Source organism: Hyla sarda, chromosome 12, assembly GCF_029499605.1.
Source record: "Hyla sarda isolate aHylSar1 chromosome 12, aHylSar1.hap1, whole genome shotgun sequence".
NCBI classification, from domain to species: Eukaryota; Metazoa; Chordata; class Amphibia; order Anura; family Hylidae; genus Hyla; species Hyla sarda.
Window position 1 is genome coordinate 8,515,475 of NC_079200.1, and position 20,633 is coordinate 8,536,107.

A 20,633-nucleotide genomic window follows, 5' to 3' on the forward strand; every position below is an offset into this window, starting at 1 on the left:
TCTATATGGAAGAACTGTGTGATGTCATCATGTCTATATGGAAGAACTGTGTGATGTCATCATGTCTATATAGAGGAACTGTGTGATGTCATCATGTCCATATGGAGAACTGTGTGATGTCATCACGTCTATATGGAGGAACTATGTGATGTCATCATGTCCATATGGAGGAACTGTGTGATGTCATCATGTCCATATGGAGGAACTGTGTGATGTCATCATGTCTATATGGAGGAACTGTGTGATGTCATCATGTCCATATTGAGGAACTGTGTGATGTCATCATGTCCATATGGAGGAACTGTGTGATGTCATCATGTCTATATGGAGGAACTGTGTGATGTCATCATGTCTATATGGAAGAACTGTGTGATGTCATCATGTCCATATGGAGGAACTGTGTAATGTCATCATGTCTATATGGAGGAACTGTGTGATGTCATCATGTCTATATGGAAGAACTGTGTGATGTCATCATGTCTATATAGAGGAACTGTGTGATGTCATCATGTCCATATGGAGGAACTGTGTGATGTCATGTCCATATGGAGGAACTGTGTGATGACATCATGTCCATATGGAGGAACTGTGTGATGTCATCATGTCCATATGGAGGAACTGTGTGATGTCATCATGTCCATATGGAGGAACTGTGTGATGTCATCATGTCCATATAGAGGAACTGTGTGATGTCATCATGTCTATATGGAGGAACTGTGTGATGTCATCATGTCTATATGGAGGAACTGTGTGATGTCATCATGTCTATATAGAGGAACTGTGTGATGTCATCATGTCCATATGGAGGAACCGTGTGATGTCATCATGTCTATATGAAGGAACTGTGTGACGTCATCATGTCCATATGGAGGAACTGTGTGATGTCATCATGTCTATATGGAGAACTGTGTGATGTCATCATGTCCATATGGAGGGACTGTGTGACGTCATCATGTCCATATGGAGGAACTGTGTGATGTCATCATGTCTATATGGAGAACTGTGTGATGTCATCATGTCTATATAGAAGAACTGTGTGATGTCATCATGTCCATATGGAGGAACTGTGTGATGTCATCATGTCTATATGGAGGAACTGTGTGATGTCATCATGTCCATATTGAGGAACTGTGTGATGTCATCATGTCCATATGGAGGAACTGTGTGATGTCATCATGTCTATATGGAGGAACTGTGTGATGTCATCATGTCTATATGGAAGAACTGTGTGATGTCATCATGTCCATATGGAGGAACTGTGTGATGTCATCATGTCTATATGGAGGAACTGTGTGATGTCATCATGTCCATATGGAGGAACTGTGTGATGTCATCATGTCTATATGGAGGAACTGTGTGATGTCATCATGTCCATATTGAGGAACTGTGTGATGTCATCATGTCCATATGGAGGAACTGTGTGATGTCATCATGTCTATATGGAGGAACTGTGTGATGTCATCATGTCTATATGGAAGAACTGTGTGATGTCATCATGTCCATATGGAGGAACTGTGTAATGTCATCATGTCTATATGGAGGAACTGTGTGATGTCATCATGTCTATATGGAAGAACTGTGTGATGTCATCATGTCTATATAGAGGAACTGTGTGATGTCATCATGTCCATATGGAGGAACTGTGTGATGTCATGTCCATATGGAGGAACTGTGTGATGACATCATGTCCATATGGAGGAACTGTGTGATGTCATCATGTCCATATGGAGGAACTGTGTGATGTCATCATGTCCATATGGAGGAACTGTGTGATGTCATCATGTCCATATAGAGGAACTGTGTGATGTCATCATGTCTATATGGAGGAACTGTGTGATGTCATCATGTCTATATGGAGGAACTGTGTGATGTCATCATGTCTATATAGAGGAACTGTGTGATGTCATCATGTCCATATGGAGGAACCGTGTGATGTCATCATGTCTATATGAAGGAACTGTGTGACGTCATCATGTCCATATGGAGGAACTGTGTGATGTCATCATGTCTATATGGAGAACTGTGTGATGTCATCATGTCCATATGGAGGGACTGTGTGACGTCATCATGTCCATATGGAGGAACTGTGTGATGTCATCATGTCTATATGGAGAACTGTGTGATGTCATCATGTCTATATAGAAGAACTGTGTGATGTCATCATGTCCATATGGAGGAACTGTGTGATGTCATCATGTCTATATGGAGGAACTGTGTGATGTCATCATGTCCATATTGAGGAACTGTGTGATGTCATCATGTCCATATGGAGGAACTGTGTGATGTCATCATGTCTATATGGAGGAACTGTGTGATGTCATCATGTCTATATGGAAGAACTGTGTGATGTCATCATGTCCATATGGAGGAACTGTGTGATGTCATCATGTCTATATGGAGGAACTGTGTGATGTCATCATGTCTATATGGAAGAACTGTGTGATGTCATCATGTCTATATAGAGGAACTGTGTGATGTCATCATGTCCATATGGAGGAACTGTGTGATGTCATGTCCATATGGAGGAACTGTGTGATGACATCATGTCCATATGGAGGAACTGTGTGATGTCATCATGTCCATATGGAGGAACTGTGTGATGTCATCATGTCCATATGGAGGAACTGTGTGATGTCATCATGTCCATATAGAGGAACTGTGTGATGTCATCATGTCTATATGGAGGAACTGTGTGATGTCATCATGTCTATATGGAGGAACTGTGTGATGTCATCATGTCTATATAGAGGAACTGTGTGATGTCATCATGTCCATATGGAGGAACCGTGTGATGTCATCATGTCTATATGGAGGAACTGTGTGATGTCATCATGTCTATATGGAGGAACTGTGTGACGTCATCATGTCCATATGGAGGAACTGTGTGATGTCATCATGTCTATATGGAGAACTGTGTGATGTCATCATGTCCATATGGAGGGACTGTGTGACGTCATCATGCCCATATGGAGGAACTGTGTGATGTCATCATGTCTATATGGAGGAACTGTGTGATGTCATCATGTCCATATGGAGGAACTGTGTGATGTCATCATGTCTATATGGAGAACTGTGTGATGTCATCATGTCTATATAGAAGAACTGTGTGATGTCATCATGTCCATATGGAGGAACTGTGTGATGTCATCATGTCTATATGGGGGAACTGTGTGATGTCATGTCCATATGGAGGAACTGTGTGATGTCATCATGTCCATATGGAGGAACTGTGTGATGTCATCATGTCCATATGGAGGAACTGTGTGATGTCATCATGTCCATATGGAGCAAAATCTCTGAGAAACATTTCCAGCACCTTGTAGAAAGTATGAAGGGGTTCTGACCGGGACTAGTGAGGTGCACCTAATAAAGTATATACACATGTGTATACCAGGCCGGACGTCTGTGTGGTCTCTTACCTAGAATAAAGAGCATTTCTACCGCGATGTCACTGACGATGGTGCTCCGGGCGGCAGAGACGCTGTCATTGTGGCCGGTGAAGCAGACGTTGTAGGGGACGGTGACAGCCACATAAAAGGTGGCCAAGAGGATGAGCCAGTCCCACAGGGCTTTGAAGATGCTGTAATGGAGGAGGATGAAGCGCGGCTTCTGGACAGACGCTACTTTGTATTCGGGAAGAGAAGGTTTGTTATCTAAGAGGTTCTGGGGAGAGAAGACAGAGACAATGATGGAATAAACGCTTTGTCGTTAGAATTCAGGTGACGGCGGCGGTCAGGTCATTGTGCGCGGTCAGATGAAATTGTTCTCCGGTCATTATAAATCAGTCACAATTCTGATTGGGAAAAGTTGTCGTCACATGAAACGTCTGGGTGACCTGAGACCCTGGGGCTGTAATGGAATCCCGTAGGGTTAAAGGAGCACTCCGAGTGTTGTGCCCATATCATGCACTATCACTAGTACAATCACTATCTGTTTTATTCCAGTGCAGCTGGATTCATACGTTTTATTACTTTAATTTGGTCATGTGATCACCAAACCGTCCAGTGCTTAATGTCACAACAGGATGTCAGTTTTGGGTTTTGACTTCCTGTAAACTACAGAATGACATCATCACCTACCAGATCCCTCCTACTAGATCTCAGATCCCTCCTACTAGATCTCAGATCCCTCCTACTAGATCTCAGATCCCTCCCCTCCAGTTCCAATTGCCATGTCTATGGGGTCAGGATATATAGTACTGTATTTATACACCTCCCCTCCAGCTCTATCTGTATACCACTGCTATCTCTATGGGATCAGGATATATAGTAGCTATACACCTCCCCTCCAGCTCTATCTGTATACCACTGCTATCTCTATGGGATCAGGATATAGTAGTTACCTCCAGCTCTATCTGTATACTGCTACTATCTCTATGGAATCTGGATATACAGTAATTATACACCTCCCTCCAGCTCTATCTGTATACTGCTGCTATCTCTATGGAATCAGGATATATAGTAGTTATACACCTCCCCCCAACTCTATCTGTATACTGCTGCTCTCCCTATAGGATCAGGATATATAGTACTTATACACATCCCCTCCAGCTCTATCTGTATACTGCTGCTATCTCTATGGGATCAGGATATATAGTCGTTATACCCCTCCCCTCCAGCTCTATCTGTATACTGCTGTTATATCTATGGGATCAGGATATATAGTCGTTATACCCCTCCCCTCCAGCTCTATCTGTATACTGCTGTTATATCTATGGGATCAGGATATATAGTCGTTATACACCTCCCCTCCAGATCTAAATACTGCTGCTGCTTTTTCTATAGGATCAAGATATATAGTAGTTATACGGCCCCCTGGGGCTGTGCTACCTATTGCATTCCTTGTTGTGTTTTTTTTATTTTTTTCCACAATTTCACAAAATCACACCAAAAAAAGTAGCAATTTTTGCACAGCCGTGCAAACAACTTTACAAATGAGTTATTTTTGCTGCTATTTTGAAAATGGTATTTGCTCTAATTTTTCAAAATTGAGGTAAAAAATAACTCATTTGTACAGTTGCTTGCACGATCACAAAAAAAATCACAGCAAATGCCGCCAAAATGCTGTAAAAATTTTAAAATTCCAATAAAAAGTCAGTGAACTCAAGCACTCGCAGTATGATTAGATAACCAGGTGCAGTGATCAAACACCCCACCCAATCTGTCTGCACAGCCAGATGATTCATGGGAAATGTATTATGGAGGTATTCTTTACTAAAATTATTGCTTTTACCATATGGCGGCACAGAGCTGCTGGAATGCTCTGCATACAGACTGGTCCTGTACGTAGCATATAAATGCTCTGTTACGCATTAGACTTGCTGATTTCTTAACTCTTTGTGTGTATGTGTCGTGTAGGACAGGTTCACACTGCATTTTTATTTCCGTTTAACGCATGCATTTTCTACACATGAGAAGGAAAGAAAAATATATGTTATTATATGTTAATGGATCCCACAAACAGATCCATGCTTAACAGATTAGATTGATATCCACTGCTCTATAATGTCCTCCATGCTGCTGCTGCTTCTGAGGATGTGAACAGAGACATAGAAGAGCAGGATCAACGCTTCCTTTTCTGTAAAGCATATAGGAGACATCATAGCAGCAAGATTTTACCCCAATGTTTCTCCATGAGTGTGCCTCCCGCCGTTGCAAAACTGTAACTTCCAGCATGGTCTAGCAGCTCACTGAGAGAGAGACTTCATTCCAGGGCTTGCTTATATTGTTTACCACTGCTCTATAATGTCCTCGATATTGCTGCTGCTTCTTAGGATGTGTACAGAGACATAGAAGAGCAGGATCCCCTCTTCTGTGTGGGTGCAGCATACATGGGGACATCATAGCAGAAAGTCTCTACCCCAGTGTTTCCCAACCAGGGCGCCTCCAGCCATTTCAAAACTACAACTCCCAGCATGGTCTAGCTGCTCACTGAGAGATAAGTTTACATGATGCCAGTAAATTCTATGGTGTGGGTAGTGGTGAGGAGTGAGATGGGAGGGGATGTGAGTTCATCCCAGGGCTTGTTTAACAGCTTAGATTGTTAACCACTGCTCTATAACGTCCTCCATGCTGCTGTTGCTGCTGCAGCTGCTTTTTAGGATGTATACAGAGACTTAGAAGAACAAGATCCCCTTGTATGTGTGTGTGCAGCATACAGGAGACATCAGTGTTTCCTAACCAGTATGCCTCCAGCTGTTGGAAAACTATAATTCCTAGCATGCCCGGACAGCCAAAGGCTTTCTGAGCATGCTAGGAGTTGTAGTTTTGCAACAGCTGAAGGGAACCTTGGTTGGTAAACACTGGCTTAGATTGTTAACTGCTGCTCTCTAATGTCCTCCATGCTGCTGCTGCTTTTTAGGATGTGTAAAAAGACATAGAAAAGCAGGATCCTCTCATCTGTGTGTGTGGCATGAAGGAGAAATCATAGCAGCGTTTCCCGACCAGTGTGCCTCCAGCTGTTGCCAAACTACAACTCCCAGCTTACCAAAGGCTGTTTATGCATGCTGGGAGTTTTAGTTTTGCAACAGCTGGATGCACTCTAGTTGGGAAATCCTAAAATAAAGGGATGAACAACGTATCCACCACTGCTACATATGTTCACATATTCTTTTATGGGTTTATCGGTTCAGGCAGTCAATGAAAATCCGGATCCGTCCAGATCACAATAGAAGCAATTTATGGGATTAAATGGCGCTCTTCTCCGAGCGTGATGCCGCGCGTCTTCTTGTCGCCTGAAGCCGATGTAGGTCACAGTGTCACCGACTATCTCCATTCCTTCACCCATCTTGCTGTCACAATGTCAGCGCAGCCTGATCTGAATTCTTCCCGCGACCAATCAAATGGCACCATTGATCCGGCCCATTTAGTAACAAAATCCGGCTTATCTGTTACACTTTCTCTTCTAATCTGATTAGGCCTTGTTCTGACTTTCCAGTTATTTATTTTTTAATGTTTTTTTTGCAGATATATCTGTTCCTAAAGCACCAAATGTCTCTCCCCTCCCCCCCCCCCTCGCCGTGTCCCGTATCGTACAGAACAGCTTTATCGCAGCAGACTGGTGGGACCAGATTAGAGAACAGAGGTTAATGGAGAGACTGATAGGATCTGACGAAGGTTATTTAGCAAAGCGACATCTGCTAGCTGGCACACTGTGCCGCCTTCCCATGCCCGGCTATGGGGCATCCGAGGATTAACCAGCGCGCCCATATTGTGACGAAAAAGAAGGAAAATCGTGATCTCACAATGACTGTCGCTTAATATTACATCAATCCCTGCGGCTGCTTCCTGCTTATAGGGGAACTCTAGGGAAAACATTCTCTTTTGTTAACTATTACTAGGAATGTAGTTATTTATAAATGGGTTTATCTGTCAAATGTATTTATTTATATATTTATTATGTATTTAGTTACTAGCTGAGTACTCGGCATTGCCCGCTCTTCCTACCTAAACCTTGTGGGAGAGGAAAAGCAACAATAACGCTCTTGTTTTTATATCCAGACACGTATCTCGTCCTCATATCCTGTCTTGCTGCAACTATCTCTTTCTCTATGGTTATACACCTCCCCTCCAGCTCTACCTGTATACTGCTGCTATCTCTATGGTATCAGGATATCTAGTAGTTATATACCTCCCCTCCCTGCTCTATCTGTATACTGCTGCTGCTAACTCTATGGGATCAGGATATATAGTAGTTATACACCTCCCCTCCAGCTCTACCTGTATACTGCTGCTATCTCTATGGGATCAGGATATCTAGTAGTTATATAACTCCCCTACAGCTCTATCTGTATACTGCTGCTATCTCTATGGTATCAGGATATCTAGTAGTTATACACCTCCCATCCAGCTCTATCTGTATACTGCTGCTGCTATCTCTATGGGATCAGGATATATAGTAGTTATACACCTCCCCTCCAGCTCTATCTGTATACTGCTGCTGCCATCTCTATGGGATCAGGATATATAGTATATATACACCTTCCCTCCAGCTCTATCTGTATACTGCTGCTATCTCTATGTGATCAGGGTATATAATAGTTATTCACCTCACCTCCAGCTTTATCTGTATACTGCTGCTATCTCTATGTGATCAGGATATATAGTAGTTATACACCTCCCCTCCAGCTCTATCTGTATACTGCTGCTATCTCTATGGGATCAGGATATATAGTAGTTATACACGTCCCTCCAGCTCTATCTGTATACTGCTGCTTTCTCTATATGATCAGGATGTATAGTAGTTATACACGTCCCTCCAGCTCTATCTGTATACTACTGTTATCTCTATAGGATCAGGATATATATTAATTATACACCTCCCCTCCATCTCTATCTGTATACTGCTGCTATCTCTATGGGATCAGAATATATAGTAGTTATACACCTCTCCTCCAGCTCTCTCTGTATACTGCTGCTGCTACCTCTATAGGATCAGGATATATAGTAGTAATACACCTCCCTTCCATCTCTGTCTGTATACTGCTGCTATCTCTATGGGATCAGGGTATACAGTAGTTATACACCTCCCCTCCAGCTCTATCTGTATACTGCTGCTATCTCTATGAGATCAGGATATTTATATCTCTGTACTGCCTCTATACACCTCTCCTGAGGTTGTGTTCACCCATTGCTTTTCTTGCTGTGTTTTTTCAGTTTTTTCTGTGATTTTCTCAAAATAAATGTAGTTTTTTTACTGCAATATTCTGTAAAAAGATGTGAAAAATGCAATAAAAAATAATTGTGCAGACACAGACTAAAGACGTCAAATCTATATCAAATATCTTACTTGTAGTGGAAGGAAAAATTTAGATTTCACTAAAATACACACTTTGAAAAGAAAACAAATAAAAACTGTACATAGTGTGAACTGACCTGAACCCATTTATGAATTTAATCAGTCCACCTTGTCACGATGCCGGCTGGCAGGAGGTGGATCCTCTGTGCCAGAGAGGGATTGGCGTGGACCGTGCTAGTGGACCGGTTCTAAGTTACTACTGGTGTTCACCAGAGCCCGCCGCAAAGCGGGATGGTCTTGCTGCGGCGGTAGTAACCAGGTCGTATCCACTAGCAACGGCTCAACCTCTCTGACTGCTGAAGATAGGCGCGGTACAAGGGAGTAGACAAAAGCAAGGTCGGACGTAGCAGAAGGTCGGGGCAGGCAGCAAGGATCGTAGTCAGGGGCAACGGCAGGAGGTCTGGAACACGGGCTAGGAACACACAAGGAAACGCTTTCACTGGCACAATGGCAACAAGATCCGGCGAGGGAGTGCAGGGGAAGTGAGGTATATATAAGGAGTGCACAGGTGAACACACTAATTAGAACCACTGCGCCAATCAGTGGCGCAGTGGCCCTTTAAATCGCAGAGACCCGGCGCGCGCGCGCCCTAGGGAGCGGGGCCGCGCGCGCCGGGACAGGACCGACGGAGAGCGAGTCAGGTACGGAAGCCGGGGTGCGCATCGCGAGCGGGCGCCACCCGCATCGCGAATCGCATCCCGGCTGGAGGCGGTATCGCAGCGCACTCGGTCAGTGGAACTGACCGGGGCGCTGCCGTAGTGAGAATGTTGCGAGCACTCCGGGGAGGAGCGGGGACCCGGAGCGCTAGGCGTAACAGTACCCCCCCCCTTGGGTCTCCCCCTCTTCTTGGAGCCTGAGAACCTGAGGACCAGACTTTTGTCTAGGATATTGTCCTCAGGTACCCAGGATCTCTCTTCAGGACCACAGCCCTCCCAGTCAACCAAAAAAAAAGTTTTCCCTCTGACCTTTTTGGAGGCCAGTATCTCCTTAACGGAAAAGATATCTGAAGAACCGGAGACAGGAGTGGGAGAAACAAGTTTGGGAGAGAAACGGTTGATGATGAGTGGTTTAAGAAGAGAAACGTGAAAGGCATTGGGAATACGAAGAGAAGGAGGAAGAAAAAGTTTGTAAGAGACAGGATTAATTTGACACAGAATTTTGAAAGGACCAAGATAGCGTGGTCCCAATTTGTAGCTGGGGACACGGAAGCGGACATATTTAGCGGAGAGCCATACCTTGTCTCCGGGAGAAAAAGTGGGGGGAGCTCTTCTTTTCTTATCGGCAAACTTCTTCATGCGAGATGAAGCCTGTAAGAGAGAATTTTGGGTCTCTTTCCATATGGTGGAAAGATCACGAGTTATTTCATCCACAGCGGGCAAACCAGAGGGCAAGGGAGTAGGGAGGGGGGGGAGAGGGTGACGGCCGTACACCACGAAAAATGGGGATTTGGAGGAAGATTCAGAGACTCTGAAGTTGTACGAGAATTCGGCCCATGGTAGAAGATCTGCCCAGTCATCCTGGCGGGAGGAAACAAAATGCCGTAAATAGTCACCCAGGACCTGGTTAACTCTTTCTACTTGTCCATTGGATTGAGGATGATAAGCAGAAGAGAAGTTCAATTTAATCTTGAGTTGTTTACAGAGAGCCCTCCAGAATTTTGACACGAATTGGACGCCTCTGTCCGAGACGATCTGCGTGGGCAAACCGTGAAGACGAAAAATGTGTACAAAAAATTGTTTTGCCAACTGAGGCGCTGAAGGAAGACCAGGAAGAGGGATGAAATGTGCCATCTTGGAAAATCGATCAACGACCACCCAAACAACGGTGTTGCCACGGGATGGGGGTAAGTCTGTAATAAAGTCCATACCAATCAGAGACCAAGGCTGTTCGGGGACAGGCAGAGGATGAAGTAGACCAGCGGGCTTCTGGCGAGGAGTCTTATCCCGGGCACAGACAGTACAGGCCCGCACAAAATCAACAACATCCGTCTCCAGAGTCGGCCACCAATAGAAACGAGAGATGAGTTGCAAGGATTTTTTGATACCCGCATGGCCTGCGAGGTGGGAGGAGTGACCCCATTTGAGGATTCCGAGGCGTTGGCGTGGAGAAACGAAGGTCTTTCCTGGAGGAGTTTGCCTGATGGAGGCTGGAGAAGTGGAAATCAGGCAGTCAGGAGGAATGATGTGTTGCGGAGAGAGCTCTACTTCCGAGGCATCCGAGGAACGAGAGAGAGCATCGGCCCTAATGTTCTTGTCGGCAGGGCGAAAGTGAATTTCAAAATTAAAACGGGCAAAGAACAGAGACCACCTGGCCTGGCGAGGATTCAGCCGTTGGGCAGACTGGAGATAGGAGAGATTCTTGTGATCGGTGTAAATGATAACTGGAAATTTTGATCCCTCCAGCAGATGCCTCCATTCCTCAAGTGCTAATTTAATGGCCAGTAGCTCTCGATCCCCGATGGAGTAGTTCCTCTCCGCCGGAGAGAAGGTCCTAGAAAAAAAACCACAAGTAACAGCATGCCCGGAAGAGTTTTTTTGTAGAAGGACCGCTCCAGCTCCCACTGAGGAGGCATCAACCTCCAATAGGAAGGGTTTAGATGGGTCAGGTCTGGAGAGGACGGGAGCAGAAGAAAAGGCAGACTTGAGGCGTTTAAATGCGTCTTCCGCTTGGGGAGACCAGGACTTAGGATTGGCATTTTTCTTGGTTAAAGCCACGATAGGAGCCACAATGGTGGAAAAATGGGGAATAAATTGTCTGTAATAGTTGGCGAACCCCAAAAAACGTTGGATAGCACGGAGTCCGGAGGGGCGTGGCCAATCTAAGACGGCAGAGAGTTTATCTGGGTCCATTTGTAGTCCCTGGCCAGAGACCAAGTATCCTAGGAAAGGAAGAGATTGACATTCAAACAGACATTTCTCCATTTTGGCATAAAGTTGATTGTCTCGAAGTCTCTGAAGAACCATGCGGACATGCTGGCGGTGTTCTTCTAAGTTGGCAGAAAAAATCAGAATATCGTCCAGATAAACCACAACACAGGAATATAAGAGATCACGAAAAATTTCATTAACAAAGTCTTGGAAGACGGCAGGGGCGTTGCACAGGCCAAAGGGCATGACCAAATACTCAAAGTGTCCATCTCTAGTGTTAAATGCAGTTTTCCATTCGTCCCCCTCCCTGATGCGGATGAGATTATAAGCACCTCTTAAGTCCAGTTTGGTAAAGATGTGGGCACCTTGGAGGCGATCAAAGAGTTCAGAGATAAGAGGTAGGGGGTAGCGGTTCTTTACCGTGATTTTGTTAAGACCGCGGTAGTCAATACAAGGACGTAGAGAGCCATCTTTCTTGGACACAAAGAAAAATCCGGCTCCGGCAGGAGAGGAGGATTTGCGGATAAACCCCTTTTTTAAATTTTCCTGGATGTATTCAGACATAGCAAGAGTCTCTGGGGCGGACAGAGGATAAATTCTGCCCCGGGGTGGAGTAGTGCCCGGGAGGAGGTCAATAGGACAGTCATAAGGCCTGTGAGGAGGTAAAGTCTCAGCTTGTTTTTTGCAAAATACGTCAGCATAGTCCATATAGGCCTTAGGGAGACCGGTTACAGGGGGAACCACAGGGTCACGGCAGGGAGTACTGGGAACCGGTTTAAGGCAGTCTTTGAAACAAGAGGTACCCCAGCTCTTGATCTCCCCTGTGGACCAATCAAGGGTTGGGGAATGGCGTTGAAGCCACGGTAGTCCAAGGAGAATTTCGGAGGTGCAATTGGGGAGGACCAAAAACTCAATTTTTTCATGATGAGGTCCGATGCACATTAGAAGGGGCTCCGTGCGGTAACGTATGGTACAGTCCAATCTTTCATTGTTAACGCAATTGATGTAGAGGGGTCTGGCAAGACTGGTCACCGGGATGTTGAACCTGTTGGTGAGAGAGGCCAAAATAAAATTTCCTGCAGATCCGGAATCCAAGAAGGCCATAGTAGAGAAGGAGAAGGTAGAGGCAGATATCCGCACAGGCACAGTAAGACGTGGAGAAGCAGAGTTGACATCAAGGACTGTCTCACCTTTGTGCGGAGTCTGCGTACGTCTTTCCAGGCGGGGAGGACGGATAGGACAATCCTTCAGGAAGTGTTCGGTACTGGCACAGTACAGGCAGAGATTCTCCATGCGGCGTCGTGTCCTCTCTTGAGGTGTCAGGCGAGACCGGTCGACCTGCATAGCCTCCACGGCGGGAGGCACAGGAACGGATTGCAGAGGACCAGAGGAGAGAGGAGCCGGGGAGAAAAAACGCCTCGTGCGAACAAAGTCCATATCCTGGCGGAGCTCCTGTCGCCTTTCGGAAAAACGCATGTCAATGCGAGTGGCTAGATGAATGAGTTCATGTAGGTTAGCAGGGATTTCTCGTGCGGCCAGAACATCTTTAATGTTGCTGGATAGGCCTTTTTTAAAGGTCGCGCAGAGGGCCTCATTATTCCAGGATAATTCGGAAGCAAGAGTACGGAATTGTACGGCGTACTCGCCAACGGAAGAATTACCCTGGACCAGGTTCAGCAGGGCAGTCTCAGCAGAAGAGGCTCGGGCAGGTTCCTCAAAGACACTTCGAATTTCCGAGAAGAAGGAGTGTACAGAGGCAGTGACGGGGTCATTGCGGTCCCAGAGCGGTGTGGCCCATGACAGAGCTTTCCCAGACAGAAGGCTGACTACGAAAGCCACCTTAGACCTTTCAGTAGGAAACTGGTCCGACATCATCTCCAAGTGCAGGGAACATTGTGAAAGAAAGCCACGGCAAAACTTAGAGTCCCCATCAAATTTATCCGGCAAGGATAGTCGTAGGCCTGAAGCGGCCACTCGCTGCGGAGGAGGTGCAGGAGCTGGCGGAGGAGATGATTGCTGAAGCTGTGGTAGTAGCTGCTGTAGCATCACGGTCAGTTGAGACAGCTGGTGGCCTTGTTGCGCTATCTGTTGCGACTGCTGGGCGACCACCGTGGTGAGGTCGGCGACAACTGGCAAAGGAACTTCAGCGGGATCCATGGCCGGATCTACTGTCACGATGCCGGCTGGCAGGAGGTGGATCCTCTGTGCCAGAGAGGGATTGGCGTGGACCGTGCTAGTGGACCGGTTCTAAGTCACTACTGGTTTTCACCAGAGCCCGCCGCAAAGCGGGATGGTCTTGCAGCGGCGGTAGTAACCAGGTCGTATCCACCGGCAACGGCTCAACCTCTCTGACTGCTGAAGATAGGCGCGGTACAAGGGAGTAGACAGAAGCAAGGTCGGACGTAGCAGAAGGTCGGGGCAGGCAGCAAGGATCGTAGTCAGGGGCAACGGCAGGAGGTCTGGAACACAGGCTAGGAACACACAAGGAAACGCTTTCACTGGCACAATGGCAACAAGATCCGGCGAGGGAGTGCAGGGGAAGTGAGGTATACATAGGGAGTGCACAGGTGAACACACTAATTAGAACCACTGCGCCAATCAGTGGCGCAGTGGCCCTTTAAATCGCAGAGACCCGGCGCGCGCGCGCCCTAGGGAGCGGGGCCGCGCGCGCCGGGACAGGACCGACGGAGAGCGAGTCAGGTACGGGAGCCGGGGTGCGCATCGCGAGCGGGCGCCACCCGCATCGCGAATCGCATCCCGGCTGGAGGCGGTATCGCAGCGCACTCGGTCAGTGGAACTGACCGGGGCGCTGCCGTAGTGAGAGCGCTCCGGGGAGGAGTGGGGACCCGGAGCGCTAGGCGTAACACACCTGGGTGACCGCCAGCATCAGCAGCCAGGTGCGGTGATCAAACATCCCACCCAAAGCCAGAGGATTTATGGGAAATATGAGCAGCGTTACATCCCTTTCATTGATTAATTTACATTTAAAATTGAGCTTATCCGCTGCCTGCCACATCAGCTAAAACAGGTAGGCAGAAGGCATCCACAAAAACTTCTACATGATTCTGTAATACAAGCCTATTCTGTACAACTACCACTAAGCTTTGTACTTACATTGTTCAGTTTTATGTCATTTTTGTTTCGTCCCGAGACTTGACCTGTGAGGTGGCACAGCATGGTCCGGCTCTGCCTTCTCGCTGAGCTAAAATGTGAAGCACCAGGACGACGGTTCTTCTGTTTGTCTGTAAAAATGGCGCAAAGTCCATATTCAGCACGTACAGGACAGGCCAGGAGTCTGATACATCGAAGGTACGTTGCTTTTTATATTCGCACCTCTTAGCTATATTCTACTTACCATCCTTTTTATCGCCATGTGGGGCTCTCATTCTTTGCTCCGTGACATCCTTAAATGAGAAGAGGAATAGGACCACCGCGCCGTTTTCATTTTTGATGGGCACGATGTCCAAAAAGCACCAGAAGAGATCTCCTGTTTATGAAGAATATGTTAAAGTTAAAATCCCATCAACAAAACATCTTTTGTTGTACGTGTAACCCCCTGGGAATATTGTTTTGTAATATCCTTCAGTTACATGAACTGTTCAATAGATGGCGGACTACACAAGCAAATGCACTGAGCAGTGACTAAAGCTGGGGAAGGAGGAGTGTTATGGACATGTGCTTGTCAACATCTTCTATTTTATCAGTTCAGGCAGAGTAAGCAAAGAGACAAAGAGGGACAGCCTGTAATGGGTCCTGGTTCAAAAAGTGCTGCAGAAGCCGAGAGGAATCCCCACGATCTCCGTGCTGCACCTGGCGTCTGTTTAGAGCGTCCCGTTAAGAACCGGAGGCTCGTGATGTCACGGCCATGACTCCCCGAGCGGGGCGTGACCGTGACGTCAGGAGCCTCTGCCCCGCATCGCCAGTCATCCGGCACGGAGCTGTTTGCTCCCTGCACAGGATGTCTGGATTGTCGCAGCCGAGATAGCGGGGGTCCCGATCCACAAGCACACCTGCGGCCCTCCCTAATCTTTGCCCCAAGCAGCTCTTGGGTACCTTCCGCTGGTGCACATTGAATAGATTGGGCCCATACAAAGTCCTGCTCCACAGTGTTATTTGGAGTAGGCTGCAGCTCCAAAAATGTCCGCCCCAAGCAGCTCTTGGGTACCTTCCGCTGGTGCACATTGAATAGATTGGGCCCATACAAAATCCTGCTCTAAAAATGTCCTCAGAGGGTCTCAAGGTCTTTTTTATCAGTATGTGAGTTCAGGGTCCTCTGTTTTGGGACAGAAAAGAAGGGTTTCAGGCTTATCCTTACACGGGCTGTAAATCAGGTCAGTCCAGCTTTAAACGAGTACTCTGCCCCGAGAGGAATCCCCACGATCTCCATGCTGCACCCGGTGTTCGTTTAGAGCGTCCAGTTCAGGGCCGGAGGCTCGTGATGTCACGGCCGTGATGTTACGAGCGGGGCGTGACCGTGACAACACGAGTTTCCGTCCCGCATCGACAGTCATCCGGCATGGAGCGAATTTCGCTCCATGCACCGGATGTCTGGGGTGCCATAGCCGAGATAGCGGGGGTTACGATCCACAAGCACACCTGCGGCCCTCCCTAATCTTTGCCTCAAGCGGCTGTTGGGTACCTTCAGCTGGTGCACATTGAATAGATTAGGCCCATACAAAGTCCTGCTCCACAGTGTTATTTGGAGTAGGCTGAAACTCTAAAAATTTCTACAGAGGGTCTCAAGGTCTTTTTATCAGTATGTGAGTTCAGGCTGCCCTGTTTTGGGACCGAAAAGAAGGGTTTCAGGATTATCCTTACACGGGCTGTAAATCAGGTCAGTCCAGCTTTAAAGGGGTACTCTGCCCCTAGACATCTTATTCCCTATCCAAAGGAGCGGCAGGACTCCCGCCATCTTGGATGCAGCACCCCAGACATTCGGGGCACTGGCGATGCGGGGAGAAGGCTCCTGAGGTCACGGTCATGCCCCGCTCGTGACGTCACAGCTGTGGCATCACGACCCTCCGGTGCAGAACCGGACGCTCTAAATGAACGTCGGGTGCAGCACGGAGATGGCAGCGTTCCCAGCGGCGGGACCCCCGTGATCAGACATCTTATCCCCTATCCTTTGGATAGGGGATAAGATGTCTAGGGGCGGAGTACCCCTTTAAAGCTGGACTGCCCTTATTTACAGCCTGTGTAAGGGTAAGCCTGAAACCCTTCTTTCCTGTTCCACAACAGGGCCCCCTGAACTCATATGCTGATTTAAAAAAAATTGAGACCCTCTGTGGATATTTTAGAGTTTCAGCCTACTCCAAATAACACTGGAGCAGGACTCAATGTGCACCAGCTGAAGGTACCCAGCAGCCGCAGGTGTGCACGTGGATGTGTGAGACCTATTCTTTCCCCTCCTTTCTGTCCTGTCCTACAACAGAGCAGCCTGAACTCACGTACAGATAAAAAGACTTGGAGATCCGTTTGCAGACATTTTGAGAGTTTCAGCCTACTCCAAGTAGCTCTGTGTAGCAGGACTTATTACAGGCCCCATCTATTCAATGTGCACCAACTGATGTTCCCAACGGCTGCTAGGGCGAAGATTAGGGTGGGCCACATTGCATTTGTCTGATTTTGTGCTATACTATACCTTTGTTATATTCTACATGGTTGTTTTCCTTTATGCAATACAAAAGTTAAAGGGGTATTCCAGGAAAAAACTTTTTTTTAAATTTTTATATCAACTGGCTCCAGAAAGTTAAAAAGATTTGTAAATTACTTCTATTAAAAAAAATCTTAATCCTTCCAAGAATTATCAGCTGGTGAAGTTGAGTTGTTCTTTTCTGTCTGGCAACAGTGCTCTCTGCTGACACCTCTGCTTGACTCGGGAACTGCACAGAGTAGAAGAGGTTTGCTATGGGGATTTGCTTCTACTCTGGACAGTTCCCGAGACAAGTGTCATCGAAGAAGACTTAGACAGAAAAGAACAACTCAACTTCAGCAGCTCATAAGTACTGAAAGGATTAAGATTTTTTAATAGAAGTAATTTACAAATCTGTTTAACTTTCTGGAGCCAGTTGATATATAGAAAAAAGTGAGAGAACTCACCGTCTTTTTTGTAGAAGCACACCTCAGCCTGGTACTCCTGCTTCTCATCCAGTGCTCTCCCGATACCCTGAAGGACAGTCTCGCTTGTCTCCACCCCATATAGGAAACGACAGCTGCAGTTCTTCTGCATGACCTCTGTGCGACCGAAACCGGTGAGATCACAGAAGCCATCGGAGCAGTAGACGATAGGGAAACCATGCTGGACCTGGGCATTGGCCAGTAGAAAATTGCTGTCTGTAGGACATAGGAAAAGATACATTTAGTGCACTGAAAACTAAAGAAAATATTATGTCCATGCCAGGGTTTCCCAACAAGTGTGCCTCCAGTTATTGCAAAACTACAACTCCCAGCATGGCCGGAGAGCCAATGGCTGCTGAGATGAGAGGGAAGCCTTGATTTACCTTTCAGGGACAGTGTGGATCCTCTAGAGGAAGCAGACAGGCCTTTGGCTGTCTGGGCATGTTAGAAGTTACAGCTGGAAGCACCGTGGTTGGGAAACACTGGTCCATGCTATATACATTTTCTAATATGATTTTTGGAAACAAGTAAAGATGAGACGTAGAATTTTTAACCAACAATAGTTATTGATGATGCTTTCTTTTTTCTTTTTTTTTTTTTACCCTGGTGCCCCCTATATTTTGGAGGTAGAATGCAGACCTAAACCAGGTGTCACTACTATAAAACGATTGGTTGTGGGGGAAAAAAAAAATTAAAAAAATCATCTCTGAGGATGGCCAAACACATCGTCCTTAAAGGGGTACTCCGCTCCTTGACATGTTATGTTATCAAAAACATAGGGAGAGCTTTGCTCCGTGCCGGATGACTAGCAATGCTGGGCGGAGGCTTGTGATGTCACGGTCACGCCCCACTCATGATGTCACGGCCACGCCCCCTCAATGCAAGTCTATGGGAGGGGGCGTGACGGCCGTCACGCCCCCTCCCATAGACTTGCATTGAGGTGGGGCGTGGTCGTGACATCACGAGCGGGGCGCGACTGTGACATCATGAGCCTCCGGCACTGCACCCAACACTCTAAACAAACGCTGGGTGCAGCAGGAAGATCGCGGGGGGTCCCAAGATGTCTAGGGGCGGAGTGCCCCTTTAAGGGGTTGAAGGGCGAGGAGGGGAGAAAAAAAACGAAAATGCAAAAATGAAAATTGGCCATGTCCCCAAGGGGTTAACTATCCGTGATCCCCAGCATTAAACACTCACAATTCTAGTCCACATGGGTCAATCATACGTAACATGTACATATAAAATACGACAACGCTTTAGTTTAAAGGGTTTTTTTTTTTTTTAAATCAACTGGCTCCAGAAAGTTAAACAGATTTGTAAATCACTTCTATTAAAAAAATCTTAATCCTTCCAGTACTTTTTAAGGGCTGTATTGTATACTAAAGAGAAATCCAAAAAAGAAATGCATTTCCTGTGATGTCATAACCGCAGTGCTCTCTGCTGACCTCTGCTGTCCATTTGAGGAACTGGAGAAAATCCTCATAGCAAACATATACTGCTCTGGACAGTTCCTAAAATGGACAGCAGAGGTCAGCAGAGAGCACTGTGGTCAGGACATAAGAGGAAATGCATTTCTTTTTTGGATTTCTCTTTAGTATACAGCCCCTAAAAAGTACTGGAAGGATTAAGATTTTTTTAATAGAAGCGATTTACAAATCTGTTTAACTTTCTGGCACCAGTTGATTTAACCAAAAAAAGTTTTCCACGGTAGTACCCCTTTAATGAATGATACCTGTGAGGATTGCAATATGGGATTTCTGACATAGATTCACGGTGTTATGTATGTGTCACTTTATAACAGTGTTTCCCAACCAGTGCGCCTCCAGCTGTTGCAAAAAACTACAATTCCCAGCATGCCTGGACAGCCAAAGGCCTGTCTGCTTTCTCCAGAGGATCCACACTGTCCTCGAAAGATGAATCAAGGCTTCCCTCCTATCACAACAGCCTTTTGGCTGTCTGGGCATGTTGGGAATTGTAGTTTTGAAACAGCTGGAGGCACACTGGTTGGAAAACACTGTCTTATAATATCATTTTAGCTAGTAAAACTAATAATATGACTAGGACATTATAAGGTGTATAACACTATGACCCAAAAGTCTGACCTCTACCTCACTAGACTTTGGCTGGAGATATATACAGTAGGTGTAGGGAAGGAAGATGTTAAAGGGGTACTCTGGTGGAAAACACATTTTTTTTTTCATATCAACTGGTGCCAGAAAGTTGCACAGATTTGTAAATGACTTCTATAAATCTTAATCCTTCCAGTATTTATCAGCTGCTGTATGTTCCACAGGAAGTTGTGTAGTTCTTTCCAGTCTGACCACAGTGCTCTCCATGTCAGGAACTGTCCAGAGCAGAACATGTTTTCTATGGGGATTTGCTTCTACTCTGGACAGTTCCTGACATGGACAGAGGTGGCAGCAGAGAGCACTGTGGTCAGACAGAAAAGAACAATTCAACTTCCTGTGGAACATACAGAAGCTGATAAGTACTGGAAGGATTAAGATTTGTTAATAGAAGTAATTTACAAATCTGTTTAACTTTCAGTAGCCAGTTGATGTGAAAAAAATAGTTCTCCACCGGAGTACCCCTTTAAGGGATAGAGAAAAAGACCCAGGGATAGGGAACATTTTTCTTTCTTTAACCATCTCCCAGCTTATGATGTTTATTGGAAAGCAAGGACTCATTCTTAAAGGGGTACTCCGGTGCTCCAGCGTTCTGAACACTTTGTTCTGAACGCTCTGAGCCGGTGGCCGTGATTGTGATGTCACAGCCACGCCCCCTCCATTCATGTCTATGGGAAGGGGCTCATCCAAAGGATAGGGGATAAGATGTCTGATCATGGGGGTCCCACTG

The 20,633-nt window shown here is 46.4% G+C and overlaps 1 protein-coding gene across 1 annotated transcript in view; it reads right to left on the reverse strand.

The window, feature by feature from the left end:
* Nucleotides 1-20,633, reverse strand: part of KCNH4 (potassium voltage-gated channel subfamily H member 4) — a 190,740-nt gene that overhangs the window by 41,933 nt on the left and 128,174 nt on the right. The window contains exons 2-5 of the mRNA XM_056549169.1: nt 17,763-17,996; nt 15,019-15,150; nt 14,778-14,905; nt 3,420-3,663 (exon numbers count right to left, since the gene is read on the reverse strand). Coding sequence (XP_056405144.1) covers nt 3,420-3,663; nt 14,778-14,905; nt 15,019-15,150; nt 17,763-17,996 — 738 coding nt within the window. The remainder of the gene's footprint in view (nt 1-3,419; nt 3,664-14,777; nt 14,906-15,018; nt 15,151-17,762; nt 17,997-20,633) is intronic.